This window comes from Oreochromis aureus, linkage group 15 (genome assembly GCF_013358895.1).
Source record: "Oreochromis aureus strain Israel breed Guangdong linkage group 15, ZZ_aureus, whole genome shotgun sequence".
NCBI classification, from domain to species: Eukaryota; Metazoa; Chordata; class Actinopteri; order Cichliformes; family Cichlidae; genus Oreochromis; species Oreochromis aureus.
In genome coordinates this window covers 33,454,043-33,467,864 of record NC_052956.1, presented here as the reverse complement: position 1 = coordinate 33,467,864, position 13,822 = coordinate 33,454,043, and the positions used below count along the sequence as shown (strand labels likewise).

The window sequence follows — 13,822 nt, the reverse complement described above, 5'->3', positions numbered from 1 at the left end:
GAAAGATGAGGGGAAAAAACTCCTCCCAGACTGAGCTCCTAGGGGACAGCAGTTTGAGAACAGAAAAAAACACCTCAGCACTGAAAGCACATAAATCTTTACATTTTACAACATAAAAGCACATGACCTCTAACTGGGGGGGGGCGTTAACCCATTTAGACAGCAGTCCGGTCCTGCTGCCAGTCTTCCGGTGCTGCACAGATCCGCCTTCCTACTTCGGGTGGGAGTAAGCGGGGGAGGGGGTGAGTGCTTGTCTGTGTCAATGTACATGAGAGATTTGCATGTATGTGTGTGTATCCTGTGTTCAACTTGAGAGAGAGTGTCCTTTCACCCGGTTAAGCAAAAGTCAACAGTCCTCCAGCTGGCGCAGGTGACCTTGAAGGGTAGGAGCACATAGTCAAAATACAGTCCTGTTATCAGGGAGAATTGTCTGGTCAGTCTAGGCCTTGGGTAGCTGCATGAAGGAGATGATTGTTTTGGGTTCGAACGAACAACTGCATTCCAATTTCGCAGTTGGTCTAAATGTCCATCACTGGTCATCAGGTCTCTCAATTCCCGTCGCAGAGCCGTGAGCTTCTCCAAGATATTATCAATATTGCATTCAGTAAACACAGTCTGAGTACTCTCAGCTTGCCCATCGTCAATCGTGTCGGCCAGCCTTGTGGGGTTTTGAACAGCTCTAACCTCTTTCTTAGTTTTTTGATAAGCCAGGTCCGAGCCAGCTCCAATCAGCCAGAACTCTGTTATCATTCTTCTGAATAGGTAGACCTCGTTCAATGCCCTCCATTGAGAGTGTCGCCAGGCACACGATGCGACCGAACATCGCGTATCCGGCAGCAAACATCTCTGCAGGACAATCGGGCACCCCCGAGCCCAGTCTTCTCCTCGAGAATAGGGTGTCAATTTCGTTAAGGGACCAGCTGATCAAATCCATAATTCTTTAGGTTTTAGAGAACAAGACTGGGAGACTATCTGTGGGTTAGAGTTAGACGAGACTTGACAAGGACATAGAAGCCAAGCAGGGAAAGATAAGGGAGGGAGAGGGAAAAAAAGATGAATCCTCCAAGAGCCAAGAGAGAGAAAGAATTTTGTGCAAAGTCACTGAGAAACAGCTAGTGTTGAACTTCTGAGACATCAATCAATATTCTGCTTCTTGGGTTTTTTTGTGTTTTTTGGGGGGACTACAATTTCAGTTGTGCATATGTTAATTTTTTCTCCTTTCCTTCTCCTCTCTTTTCAGATTTGTAGCCTGGAGTTTGAATTGCAGGCTGTTCAGTCAGCAGCCAATGAGAGCCAAGGGGCATTGAACACAGCTCAGGATGAGCTGGTAACCCTGAGTGAGGAGCTTGCCCAGCTCTACCACCATGTCTGCCTGTGCAACGATGAGACGCCCAACCGTGTCATGCTGGATTACTACAGGTCTGACTGTTTTACTGCTCTTAGAGTATCCATGGAAATTCAAATAATAAATAAAATTACTCACATTATTGGTGGGCTTGTCTGTTCTATAAAAACTTCTTTAAAAAAATGATATCATCTCAAGAGGCCTGGGGAGCTTAAGGGTATATTTGCTGTTTGTAGGAAAGTGCTGTTCTGGACAAAGATCTCGGATACACTCGCCCAGTTTGCAGGTGACTGAAATGAATGCTCGGTTACCATGGGGACCACTGTTGCCTTCACCTTCCACATCTTCTGTCTTTATCCTGTCTTCCCTCTCTCTCCCCAACCTGACACAGCGAATGGCCGCCCCTCCCTAAGCCTGGTTCTGCTGGAGGTTTCATCCTGTTTAAAAGGAGTTTTTCCTTCCCACTGTCGCCAAAGTGCTTGCTGATAGGGGGTCATATGATTGTTGGGTTTTTCTCTGTATGTATTATTGTAGGGTCTACCTTACAATATAAAGCACCTTGAGGCAACTGTTGTTGTGATTTGGCGCTTTATAAATAAAACTGAATTGAATCTTCTTGAGCTCCTCTCTCAGCCCTTGGAATTTCTTGAGCTTTAGGTGTTTCTTTTTCCTGATGTTACTGTTTGGGGTGAAACCCTCCATGCATAAGGAGCTTCCTTGTCTTGGTGTCGGTGACTACTATCTCCTCCTTTGGCCAGCTGACTATCCCAGCAGGGTATCTGGGCACCGGCATGGCACAGGTGTTGATTGTCTGCATCTTGTTCTTCCCATTCAGCTGACTCTTTAGGACTTGCCTGACCCTCTGCAGGTATTTGGTGGTTGCAGCTTTCCTAGCAGCCTCTTTGTGGTTGCCTGTGGGATTCCCAGGTACTGTCCACAATGTCTTCATTATTGCCTTCTGTTAGCACAGTCCCGTGAGTTATGACTGCTTTCCTTCTTTTCCTTCACCATCAGACTTCTCCGGTACAAATGACATTCCGATGTCATTGCTGTAAAGCCTAGTGGTATTGATCAGTGAGTCTACATCTTTTTCACCCCTGGCATACAATTTGATGTCATTGATTTAGAGATGGGTGCAATGATTCATCGAGTATTTCGAATAATTCAGCTATAAAAAGTTCTCGACGCATTCTTTGTGTTCTTTTTTTCTTTCTTTGCTTTGATGCTTTGTTTAATGCATGGCTCCGTAGTGTGCCACTGTCAACATGGAAATGCGAATGGGAGATTAAAAGTGATATAATATAAAATATTGTGTTAAACTGCAATAATATTTAAAAAATATAACAATAAAAGGTTTTTAACAAACCTATAAAAATATACATGGGCCAGTAAAACTTGGTGTTATCAGTGTTTTTTCAGGGCAGGCACTGACCCAAAGGTTGGTAGATTGGCCACCAAATTATCCATCCATCCATCCATCCATCCTCATCCGCTTTATCCGAAGTCGGGTCGCGGGGGCAGCAGCCTAAGCAGAGAAGCCCAGACCTCCCTCTCCCCAGCCACCTCCTCCAGCTCATCCGGGGAACACCAATGCGTTCCCAGGCCAGCCGAGAGATATAATCTCTCCAGCTGCCCTGGGTCTGCCCTGGGCCTCCTCCCGGTGGGACATGCCCGAACACCTCACCCAGGAGGCGCCCAGGGGCATCCTTGTCAGATGCCCGAACCACCTCAACTGGCTCCTTTCGATGTGGAGGAGCAGCGGCTCTACTCTGAGCCCCTCCCGGATGGCCGAACTTCTCACCCTATCTCTAAGGGAGAGGCCAGCCACCCTTCGGAGGAAGCTCATTTCTGCCGCTTGTACCCGCGATATCGTTCTTTCGGTCACTACCCACAGCTCGTGGCCATAGGTGAGGGTCGGGACGTAGATCGACCGGTAAATTGAGAGCTTCGCTTTTACACTCAGCTCCCTCTTCACCACGACGGACCGGTGCAGCGTCCGCATCACTGCAGCCGCAGCACCAATCCGTCTGTCGATCTCCGGCTCCCTTCTCCCATCACTCGCGAACAAGACCCCGAGATACTTAAACTCCTCCACTTGGGGCAGGAACTCATCCCGACCCGGAGTGGGCACTCCACCCTTTTCCGGCTGAGAACCATGGCCTCAGATTTGGAGGTGCTGATCCTCATTCCCGCTGCTTCACACTCGGCTGCGAACCGTTCCAGTGCGAGCTGGAGGCCCCCACCGATGAAGCCATCAGAACCACATCATCCGCAAAAGCAGAGATGAGATTCTGAGGCCACCAAGTGAAAGCCCTCCGCCACTTGGCTGCGCCTAGAAATCCTGTCCATAAAATTATGAACAGAATCGGTGACAAAGGGCAGCCCTGGCGGAGCCCATCACCCACCGGAAACAAGTCCGACTTATTGCCGGCAATGCGAACCAAACTCTTGCAACGGTTGTATAGGGATCGAATGGCCCGTAACAGTGGGCCAGACACCCCATACTCCCGCAACACCTCCCACAGGACACCCCGAGGGACACGGTCGAATGCCTTCTCCAAGTCCACAAAACACATGTAGACTGGTTGGGCAAACTCCCATGCACCCTCAAGTATCCTCGAGAGGATAAAGAGCTGGTCCAGTGTTCTGCGACCAGGACGAAAACCGCATTGTTCCTCCTGTATCCGAGGTTCGACTAACGGACGAACTCTCCTTTCCAGCACCCTGGCATAGACTTTCCCAGGGAGGCTGAGGAGTGTGATCCCCTGTAGTTGGAACACACCCTCCGGTCTCCCTTCTTAAAGATGGGGACCACCACCCCGGTCTGCCAGTCCAGGGTACTGCCCCTGATCTCCACGCAACATTGTAGAGGCGTGTCAACCAGGACAGCCCTACAACGTCCAGAGCCTTCAGGAACTCGGGGCGGACCTCATCAACACCAGGGGCTCTGCCACCAAGGAGCTGTTTAACTGCCTCAGTGACCTCGACCCCAGAAATTGGCGGGTCATTCCCCTCATCCCCAGACTCTGCTTCCTCCTCGGAAGACGTGTCAGTGGGATTAAGGAGGTCCTCGAAGTATTCCTTCCACCGTCTGACAATTTTCTCAGTCGACGTCAGCAGCGCACCGCCAGCACTATACACAGTGCAGGTAGAGCACCGCTTTCCCCTCCTGAGACGCCTGACGGTTTGCCAGAATCTCTTCGAGGCAGTCCGAAAGTCTTTTTCCATGGCCTCTCCGAACTCCTCCCACACCCGAGTTTTTGCTTCAGCCACTGCCTGAGCCGCATTCCGCTTATCATTAATATTAATTAACATCTACAACATATATCATAATTTCTTATTTTCAGCATCACAAAAACTTTGCATCAACGCACGTGCCAAACTTCAGCTGATATGCTCACTTCTCTTCATTGCAGCCATCTCATTTATATATTTTTGCATTCAAGAAAATGTTTTATTTAAAAAACACTATTTTAATATGGCATTTTTTCCTTTTTTTAAAAAGATAAGCAAAAATACATTGCAATGTCTGAAATGGAAACCAAGAAGTTCATTTTGAAAGTCCCGTTTTAAAAAAAAAAAAAAAAATTATTAATACTCAATAAGAGAAAAGTATTTCTTATCTGTTTAATTGATGGAATAATTGATAAATTAATTGATTATGAAAATAATCAATAGCTGCAGCCCTACTGTGAATTGTTCCGTTCCGTAGTCTTCATTGCATTTAATGCGGGCCCTTTTATTTACCTCATGAGCTAATGGTAGCCATAGTTACCATTGTTTACAACCTCCCCAATGCTAACGTTCAGCACTCAATCACTTCCAACTGATTATCAGTAAACAGCAGAGCGAGCACCTGGAGCTGGCTCGTTCAGCCTTTCTTGACACCTTTCTGCAGCTCCGGTAGTTGGCGTTCCTCCGTGCTACCTTGATCTTGGCCTCTAGTCCCTGTCAGTACTCTAACAGCAGCATTCTCCTTCTCCTTTTGATCCTCCTCCTAGTTCTTGCACTGCATGCTTTTGGTCACTACTTTTCATAGTGCTCAAGATCTGGTTGCTAAGCAAAGTTATTAACTAAATGCATTTTCTCTTGTGTGGAAAGGTACGTGACAAGATACAGAGCATTGTTTTATTCAGCTACAAAGTGAGGGTTTGGTGAGCATTGAGCTGTTTGCTTGCTTTTATTTTACTTGATGTCTTAGTTGAGAAAGAACAGGTTTAAAACACCTGTGATTAAAACTGCCAGAGTTGCTCAGAATGACACTAAAGGTTCTGTTCTATTATCTGTTCTATTCTTCCAGACAAGGCAGGGGCCTCAGGGGCCTTAGTTCTAGTCTCAAAGCCATGTGTACAGACAACAGCAAAGTTCTTCTCACACCACGCCTAGCCAGACGGCTCGCTGCTGTTGCTTCAACAACCTCAACTCCAGGGGAGTCATGGACGCCCTCGGAGTCTCCATCCAAAGAGCCCTTACATGGAGGGAGCCGAAGAGTGGAGAAAGAGGTCCTTCAGGTGCCATCTGAGCAGAGCCTGCCACCTAGCACACCTCCAACCCGCTCACCTAGCATCAGTGCCTCTTCATCATCATCGTCGTCTTCATCACCAGCCATGGAGCCAGCTGGTGAGCTGCGCAGGGAGCCCATGAACATCTACAACCTCAGCGCCATCATCAGAGACCAGGTAGATCTACCTGCACCTCCTGATGTGCTGCTATATTTCAAACTGCCTGGTCTTTCTTACACAGGCTTTATTGCCAAAAGTCTTTTCTCACCCCTACAATCATTGAATTCAGGTGTTCCAAATATTTCCATGAACACGAGTGTATAAAATCAATCACCTAGGCATGCAGACTGCTTCTACAAACATTTTTTAAAGAATAGGTCCTCGCTATTAAATATCCCACAGGCAACTGTTAGTGGTACATAACAAAGTGGAGGCGATCGGGATCAACAGCAAGTCAGTCACAAAGTGGTAGGCCATATAAAATCACAGAGTGGGCTCCGCGGATGCTGAGGTGCATAGTGGCTGTGGTTTCCAACTTTCTGCAGAGTCAATTGCTGCAGACCTCCAAACTTCATGTGGTGTAAAGATTAGCTCAAAAACTTTGTGTAAAGAGCTTCATGGAATGGGTTTCCATGGCCAAGTAGCTACATCCAAGTCTTACATCACCAAACACAATTCAAATGCTATAAAGCACGCCACCACTGGACTGTAGAGTAGTGGTGACACTTCTCGTCAGACATCAGTGTCTCACAATTGTGCTTCTGGAAGAATGGTCAAAAATTCCTATAAACACACTCCTAAACCTTGTGGAAAACTTTCCCAGAAGAGTTAAAGCTGTTATAGCTGCAAAGGGTGGGCTGACATAATTTTGAATCTTATGGATAAAGAATGGGACATGACTCAAATTCATGGGAGTGTGAAGGCAGATGAGCAATTTTTTATCTCCTCATGTCTCCTCCCCAGGTGAAACACCTACAGCGGGCAGTGGACAGGTCACTGCAGCTGTCCAAACAGAGGACTGCAGCCCGGGAACTGGCTCCTCTCTTGGATAAGGATAAGGAAAGCTGCATGGAGGAGATCCTGAAGCTCAAATCTTTACTCAGCACCAAGAGAGAGCAGATAGCCACTCTTCGACTGGTGCTCAAGGCTAACAAACAGGTGAGTATGGAAATGTGATGAAGTTATTACAGGCAACAATATTTCAAAAAATTTCCAGTGCTGCCATTTCCCTATGTGTATTTAACAAAAAAGTAAAACCCCTCAGAGCTTTAAGCTCAAACCCAACAAGTAGTGACATAAGCATGTAAATAAATGGTGAATGGACTGATTCTTTTTTTTCTATGCTTAAGTGCTTTCTTTCTAACAGTCACAGATGCCAACTTCCCAACTTCCTTTCTTCCTAAAAACTGGTTCTTGGCCTTCCTCACATGTTGGCTATGTACATCTCACATTTGCTTTCTTCCTCTCCATTATGCATATGAAACATATAAATGATATTTGCAAACAACTGATTACTGCTGTCCACTGCTAAATATTGTAGACAAATAGTCAAGAAAAGTCATTCTGAATCAGTATACATAATATCCACTAAAACCCCTGTTATATTAGTACCTACTTGGATCAAGGTCATAGTACCTGATACCAGGTACCTGCTCAGCTGGGGTTCCAAGCGATCCGAGCAGGTACTAAAATGTGACTTTACCAGACTTCCTGCCAATTGGCCGTCAGGTAAGTGTCCCTAAGGCTACGGCCACACTAATTTGAAAACGCATTGTTTTCTCTCCGTTTTGACCTGCCGTCCTGAGACGGCGTTTTCCCCAAGGAAAAACGCAGCGTTTTGGAAATGCTCTCGAAAACGCATACATTTCAAAACTGAGCTGTCCCGTCGCAGTGTGGACACACGAAAACACAGACTTTCTAAAACGATGACGCATTTTAGTCATGTGATGCAGTCATGTGACCAATTAAACAAAGATAACGGAGTGCATTATACAGCAGTTGTTTTGATTGCTCTCAATTTTGACAGCCCTAAAAAAGATTAATATCAGTTTGTACATGCTCCAGACAGCTTTTCTTCAAACTCTTTAATTCTCACTCGCTTTTGCGCATGCGCAGGACTGGAACATAAGCGTTTTCAGCCGTTTCAATGTGGACGCACAACTCTGTGAAAACGACTGAAAACGCTAGTGTGGACGCGGAGCGTTTTCAGATGAAAACGCCGTTTTCAAATCTATCTGGGCTTGTGTGGACGTAGCCTAAGAGGGTCCTGGAAACCCTATTGATCCTCTACCTAATCACACGAGCCAAGGTGTGAAAACAGGTGTGAATCACAACCAGCCAAGGTTTTGGTTGAACCCATTGTGAAACCTAGCCCCACCCGATAATGTGATTTACTGAGGTCAAATGACCCAGGATGTGAGTGGGCGTTAAGGCGTCTGGGAAGGATCTCAAAACTGGATCATAGATGGCAGACAGTTGGTGTCATTAGCCACCTCCTCTCTTCAAAGATTCTCGTTCACAGTGGACATAGATGGCTTCTTTCACTCCTCTTTCAAACCATCTGTCTTCTCTGTCCAAAATGTGAACATTGGCATCCTCGAAGAGTGACCTTTGTCCTTTAGATGCAGATGGACAGCCGAGTCTTGTCCCGTGGAGGTGGCTCTTCTATGTTGTGCCATGTGTTTATGAAGTGGCTGTTTGGTTTCTCCAATGTAGAGGTCTGAGCATTCCTCGCTACACTGTACAGCATAACACTACATTGTTAAGCTTGTCTTTGGGATGAACCAGTTTTTGTCTGAGTGTGTGGCTGGGTCTGAAGTATACTGGGATGCTGTGCTTTGAGAAGACTCTCCTGAGTTTCTCTGACAAACCTGCTACAATATTGTTACATTTGCCCTTCTGATTCTCCCTAGACAGAGGAACAATAGGGGGTCCAGGAACCTCTTAGGGACACTCCCAATAGGGCTTAAAAATCTGGAACTCTCCACCAATTGCTCTTAGAACTGAAGAAGCTTCTCAGATGAGAGGTGAAACGTCTTCAAGAAACTTAAAAAAGTCCAGATGCTTTTCTTTTCAAGCTTTTTAGACTACGATGAACCTTCACAGACACTTCACAGTAATGGAAAACCAGTTGATCCAAGTAGGTACTAATGGAAAAGGGGCTTAATATACAGTCACTAATATGTGTGTGTGTTTAACTAGACAGCAGAAGTGGCTCTGGCCAACCTGAAGAGTAAGTATGAGGCGGAGAAGTCCATGGTGACCGACACCATGACAAAGCTGAGGAACGAGCTAAAGGCCCTGAGGGAAGACGCCGCCACATTCTCCTCTCTGCGAGCCATGTTTGCTACCAGGTCAGAGAACAAAACAGAACATACTGAAGCACAAACATTTCCAGAAACTCTTTGAGAATCCATATGTTGGGTTAGTGCAGGGGTGTCAAACTCCAGGCCTCGAGGGCCAGTGTCCTGCAGGTTTTAGATGTGTCCTTGATCCAACACTGCTTTTTTAATAGCTAAACGACCTCTTCAACATATCTTGAAGTTCTCCAGAGGCCTGGTAATGAACTAATCATTTGATTCAGGTGTGCTGACCCAGGGTGAGATCTAAAACCTGCTGGACACCGGCCCTCGAGGCCTGGAGTTCGACACCTGTGGGTTAGTGTGTCAGGGAACGCCTCTAAAGAATTTAACCAGGATGTAAGAAGAAGTCCAGTCGTTTCTCTTTCCAAGCTCCTTAGGATTACCATGATCTGGATTGACCGAGCACCTACACAGACAACCAGGATGTAATGTACATCACAGCCCAGCTCTATTTCTAAAGACAAACTGTCCAAAAACTCAGCTTTGTTTCCTCCCAGTCAACAGACTTTTTAATCTTAAAGAATAGGTTGATATTTCAGGAACAATGCATCTACATTTTCCTCATTTTAGTTGTTTCAGTCTTTATAAATGTTCCACACAGCACCCAGCTGGTTTTATCTGGAGCTTATTAACTAGCATCGCGCATCTTTTTCACCAAACTCAAACTAACTTATACATTCCACCAGGTAATGTGTAGTTATCCAATTAGAACATCAACTGTCTTTATTTCCACATTTTACGTTTCAGTTCATTTTCTACACTCAAACGTCTGCTTTGTGCAGGTGTGATGAGTATGTGACCCAGCTGGATGAGATGCAGAGGCAGCTGGCTGCAGCCGAGGATGAGAAGAAGACTCTGAACTCTCTCCTGCGGATGGCCATCCAGCAGAAACTGGCCCTCACCCAGCGTTTGGAGGACTTGGCCTTTGATCAGGAGCAGTCGCATCGCACCCGGGGGAGCAGGTTGACCCGTGGGAAAACCAGCACCCCCAAAGTAAGTCCCTCGACTTTGGCGTCAGCCTCCAGTCCTGCTCAAGGGTCCAGTCCAGCTTTGGCCCCTGGCAGTCTCACTTCTATCAGCCCCACACCAGCTCTTCGCGATAATCCCTCTGAGCCTCTTAGCCCAGCCACTGCGGCTCTGGCCTCAGCCATCACCTCCCCCACCTCACGCACATCATCTCACAGTCCGTCATTACCATCGGTTGCCTCGCTGAGTGGCCCTCCAATGCCAGGGAGCCCCCCTTCTCTGGAGGCCCCCTCGCCTCCCTCAGCACAGACCCCACCCTCAACCCCTCTGAGGGTTTCTCACTCCCAGTGGACGGTGGGGGTGCGGACGTTTGTGGTCGACTCCCACAGTTTCAGCGCGAACATCTCCCCTGCTCCCGCTCGCCCCTCAGGCCTATCCAGGCACTGCACTCCACACACTCACACCCCTCCTCCCTCCCCCACCACCAGGCCCACCCAGCCAGGATCTGCTCCCTCCTCCCCCTATCGGTCCCCCGTTCTGGGTCTCAGACGGTCCACATGGAGCCCCTCACCTCGAACTCGTCCCCTGCCCAGCATGACACGCTCTTCCGTCCTTTACACTCCCTCCTCATCCTCCCCTTACTCCTTCCCTTACTCCCCATCTTCTTCCCACAGCTATTCATCTGCCTATTACAGCTCCTCTTCTGCTTTCACCCCCTCTAGCTCCTACCTCACCTCTGGCACCTCCACCTCCTACAGCCATTCCTCACACTACACCCCCCTCTATCCCAGATACTACAGCTCCTACAGGCCCCGGGAATGACGCTGTACTGCAAGCCTGTCAAAGGCTACTGCACTGAGCTCCTCGTTTCTAACAAACTGCAGCCCCCATAATGCTTCTCTGTTATCACCTAAGAGGGGGCTCACAGAAAGGAGGACAGACTGGTTTCCTGTTTCCTGTGCCTAAGCCGTGGCCAGTGGGTTCTGAATGTTCAGTGACTTTGCTCAGGGATTATATGGAGCACAAACGTCCCCGCCTTTATTCTGAGACTGCTGACTGGTGTACAGGAGGACATTAATGAAGACTTTCCAAAGTTTTTAGCATTTAGATGAATCAGGTTGACTACACATTGACTGGACACTTACGTTTAGATGAGGCTCATGACACATGAAACACTGTACTCTGTATTCAATTTAATACTCACATTGATTGGTAGTCTGTCTCATATCATCTAAACCTGCACATTTTTGTTTTGAAGGTGTGTTTGAAAACAGAAGGACACAGAGGAAGCAGTGTTTTCGCTGTGGCTCCTCTGTCCTAGACCACGGTGAAAATCCTGATGGCACAGATAATGATGCATAGCTTTGGCACTCAGTTACTCTTGTGGAGCCCACAGGTTGTGTGGACAATTGTCTACAGCTGCTCGTTTTCATTTCCTTCCCTCGCTGCAGGCCAGTGTACATTCTTGGGACACTCCTCTCATCAGGCTGTTGTGGTCTTCTTTATCCAGGGTGTTGCCATGATAAAGCTCACCCCTCAGTATTTTTTGTTCATCTCTAGCAACACCCAATGTTCTTTTTTATATATATAGCCATACACTCAGCTATGCATGTTCACATACGGATGCTTTTGTGCTGCGGCTGTCCCTCCGCTTGCCTTTGAAAGGTTGGTGTAATTGCAGTTGAAGGCTGTTTGGAAGGTTTGGGATGAAGAAAATCTTTTAAGATGAACAGGAAGCTGGGATGAGGGACCTTAAACTGTATGATCAGTGAATGATCAGCTGATACCATAGTATACCAGCCATACCATCTCATCTTGTGTGTTCTTGTAGCCAACACACAGTTTTCTGATTAATTTCCCCCCCCCCAAGGATTAAAAGTTTTCATTAAAAGGAAGTTTAATTACATTTCAGATTTGCCTGAAACAATTCCAAGGGAAAGATACACTTCTGTATGTTTCTTTTTGTCCATTTTGGGTCATTTTAGTAAAAGTCATCAAATTTCATGGCAAAAGAATGAAATGAAGGATGTTTTCCTGCTGTCAAATGTCAAAACTGCTCAAATTTGACCTGAACAGTATGTGAGGGTTAAACAATATGCGTTATGTGCCTTGTATACGAGAAATGTACATTATACAGCAGCCCCCACCTTCAACACTGTGCTCTCCACAGGCCTCTAAATCTGATAGCAGAGACTGGACATCCAAATGTTTTAGATTTTCAAGCATCCATCATTCTACTTAACTGGAACTACAGTCCAATTTATAGTCTTTACCAGACCCTGAAAAAATGAATAACCTAGCTTAATTAGTTCATCAGTGTTCATTCCTTAAAGGATTTCTTTGAGAAAATCAATTTCTCTGCGATTTTTTTAAGAAGCACTGATGTGCTGTTCAGTTAGAACTGTATTTTTGGCTCCTTTTTAAAATAAAAAGGAATAAAATGTCGTAGTGAAAATGGAACGACCCGTCGACATCATCACAGAACACACTGCATGTATGGCATGGATATATAGGGAAGAGCACATTAGCTGTTAACACATTAGTTAGTAGATCACTGTGTTGTTTTCTTGGAAAGCTACCATATCCTCCAGAACCATCAGTGAATTTTTTTCATGTATTTATTTTTTCCTAAAATCACTTTTTCTGTAATATGCTGTCATAAGCACTGAGAGGAAGTGATTAAGCATTATTCTGACTCACTGCTGTCATGGCAGACTTGGTGTTAATGGCACACCAACAGTGTAGCATCTGTAAAAGAATGACTGATTTCAGCATAGCTGAGGGCTCACCTCACCAAAGTGAACCTGACATGCGTTATTCAGTCTGGCACGAGTCATCCTGCAGCAGGATGACCTGTAGCATCATGGTGTGGTTTGAACTGGGAGAAGAGACTGGCTAAACTGAGTGAGTGAGTGAACTTAAAGGAAGTGTGAAAAGAAATACTCTTGTTAGTCAAGGTATATATCTTTTTTGAAACTGGCCTTTTGTGTAACCACTTCTTTGTGCTTGATTGACAGATGATGTGAAGCTTCTTGTGATGTGAGTCTATTGACAGTTATTTTGAAAGATGCTTGATGGGCCTTAAAGATCTGTTAGACCTGATATCCCAGCAGGTACCAGCTGTACGGTACGCACAGTTTAGCCTGCTCTGGCAGATTGCCTTTACCTGGACACAAACAGATAATGTGCTTCCTTTTACATGTTACTTCTACACCTGTACCTCAGGCTAAAATGCTGTTCTTTATGTATTTGTCTTTGGCTTGGATTACTTTTAGTCATAATACTTTTTTGGTCTGGATACTGTTCGTGTCAAAAATCTGGAGCCAAAATGATCAACTTTGTGTGGCCTGTCACTTGCTTTTTAGATTTAATTGACACTAAAAACAGTCAAAAAATAAATAAATAAAAGATTTGTTTGTTGCAATGCCGTTCATTGAAATTTGACAAAGCGCAGAGCCAAATAAACGAAGGAGCTCTCCAGGGGTGTCAGGCCTTCAGCACACGCACCAGCAGACTGCGTTCTTTGGAGCGAGGATGCCTGACTCCTCGTGTCTTTGTTACTTAACCATAATGTACAACAAAAATACAAATGTGTTGTGCACTAGCGTACACACTGAGTATTCACGTGCTCGTTAGACTGACTCACA

The 13,822-nt window shown here is 46.1% G+C and overlaps 1 protein-coding gene across 1 annotated transcript in view; it reads left to right on the top strand.

The window, feature by feature from the left end:
- LOC116313919 (protein bicaudal D homolog 1-like) overlaps window positions 1-10,997 on the top strand; it is a 31,750-nt gene extending 20,753 nt beyond the window's left edge. Inside the window, exons 7-11 of the mRNA XM_039598455.1 lie at window positions 1,241-1,419; window positions 5,646-6,024; window positions 6,811-7,005; window positions 9,049-9,200; window positions 9,992-10,997. Of these exons, the coding sequence (XP_039454389.1) occupies window positions 1,241-1,419; window positions 5,646-6,024; window positions 6,811-7,005; window positions 9,049-9,200; window positions 9,992-10,997 (1,911 nt within the window). The remainder of the gene's footprint in view (window positions 1-1,240; window positions 1,420-5,645; window positions 6,025-6,810; window positions 7,006-9,048; window positions 9,201-9,991) is intronic.
- The last annotated feature ends 2,825 nt before the right edge of the window (window positions 10,998-13,822 follow it).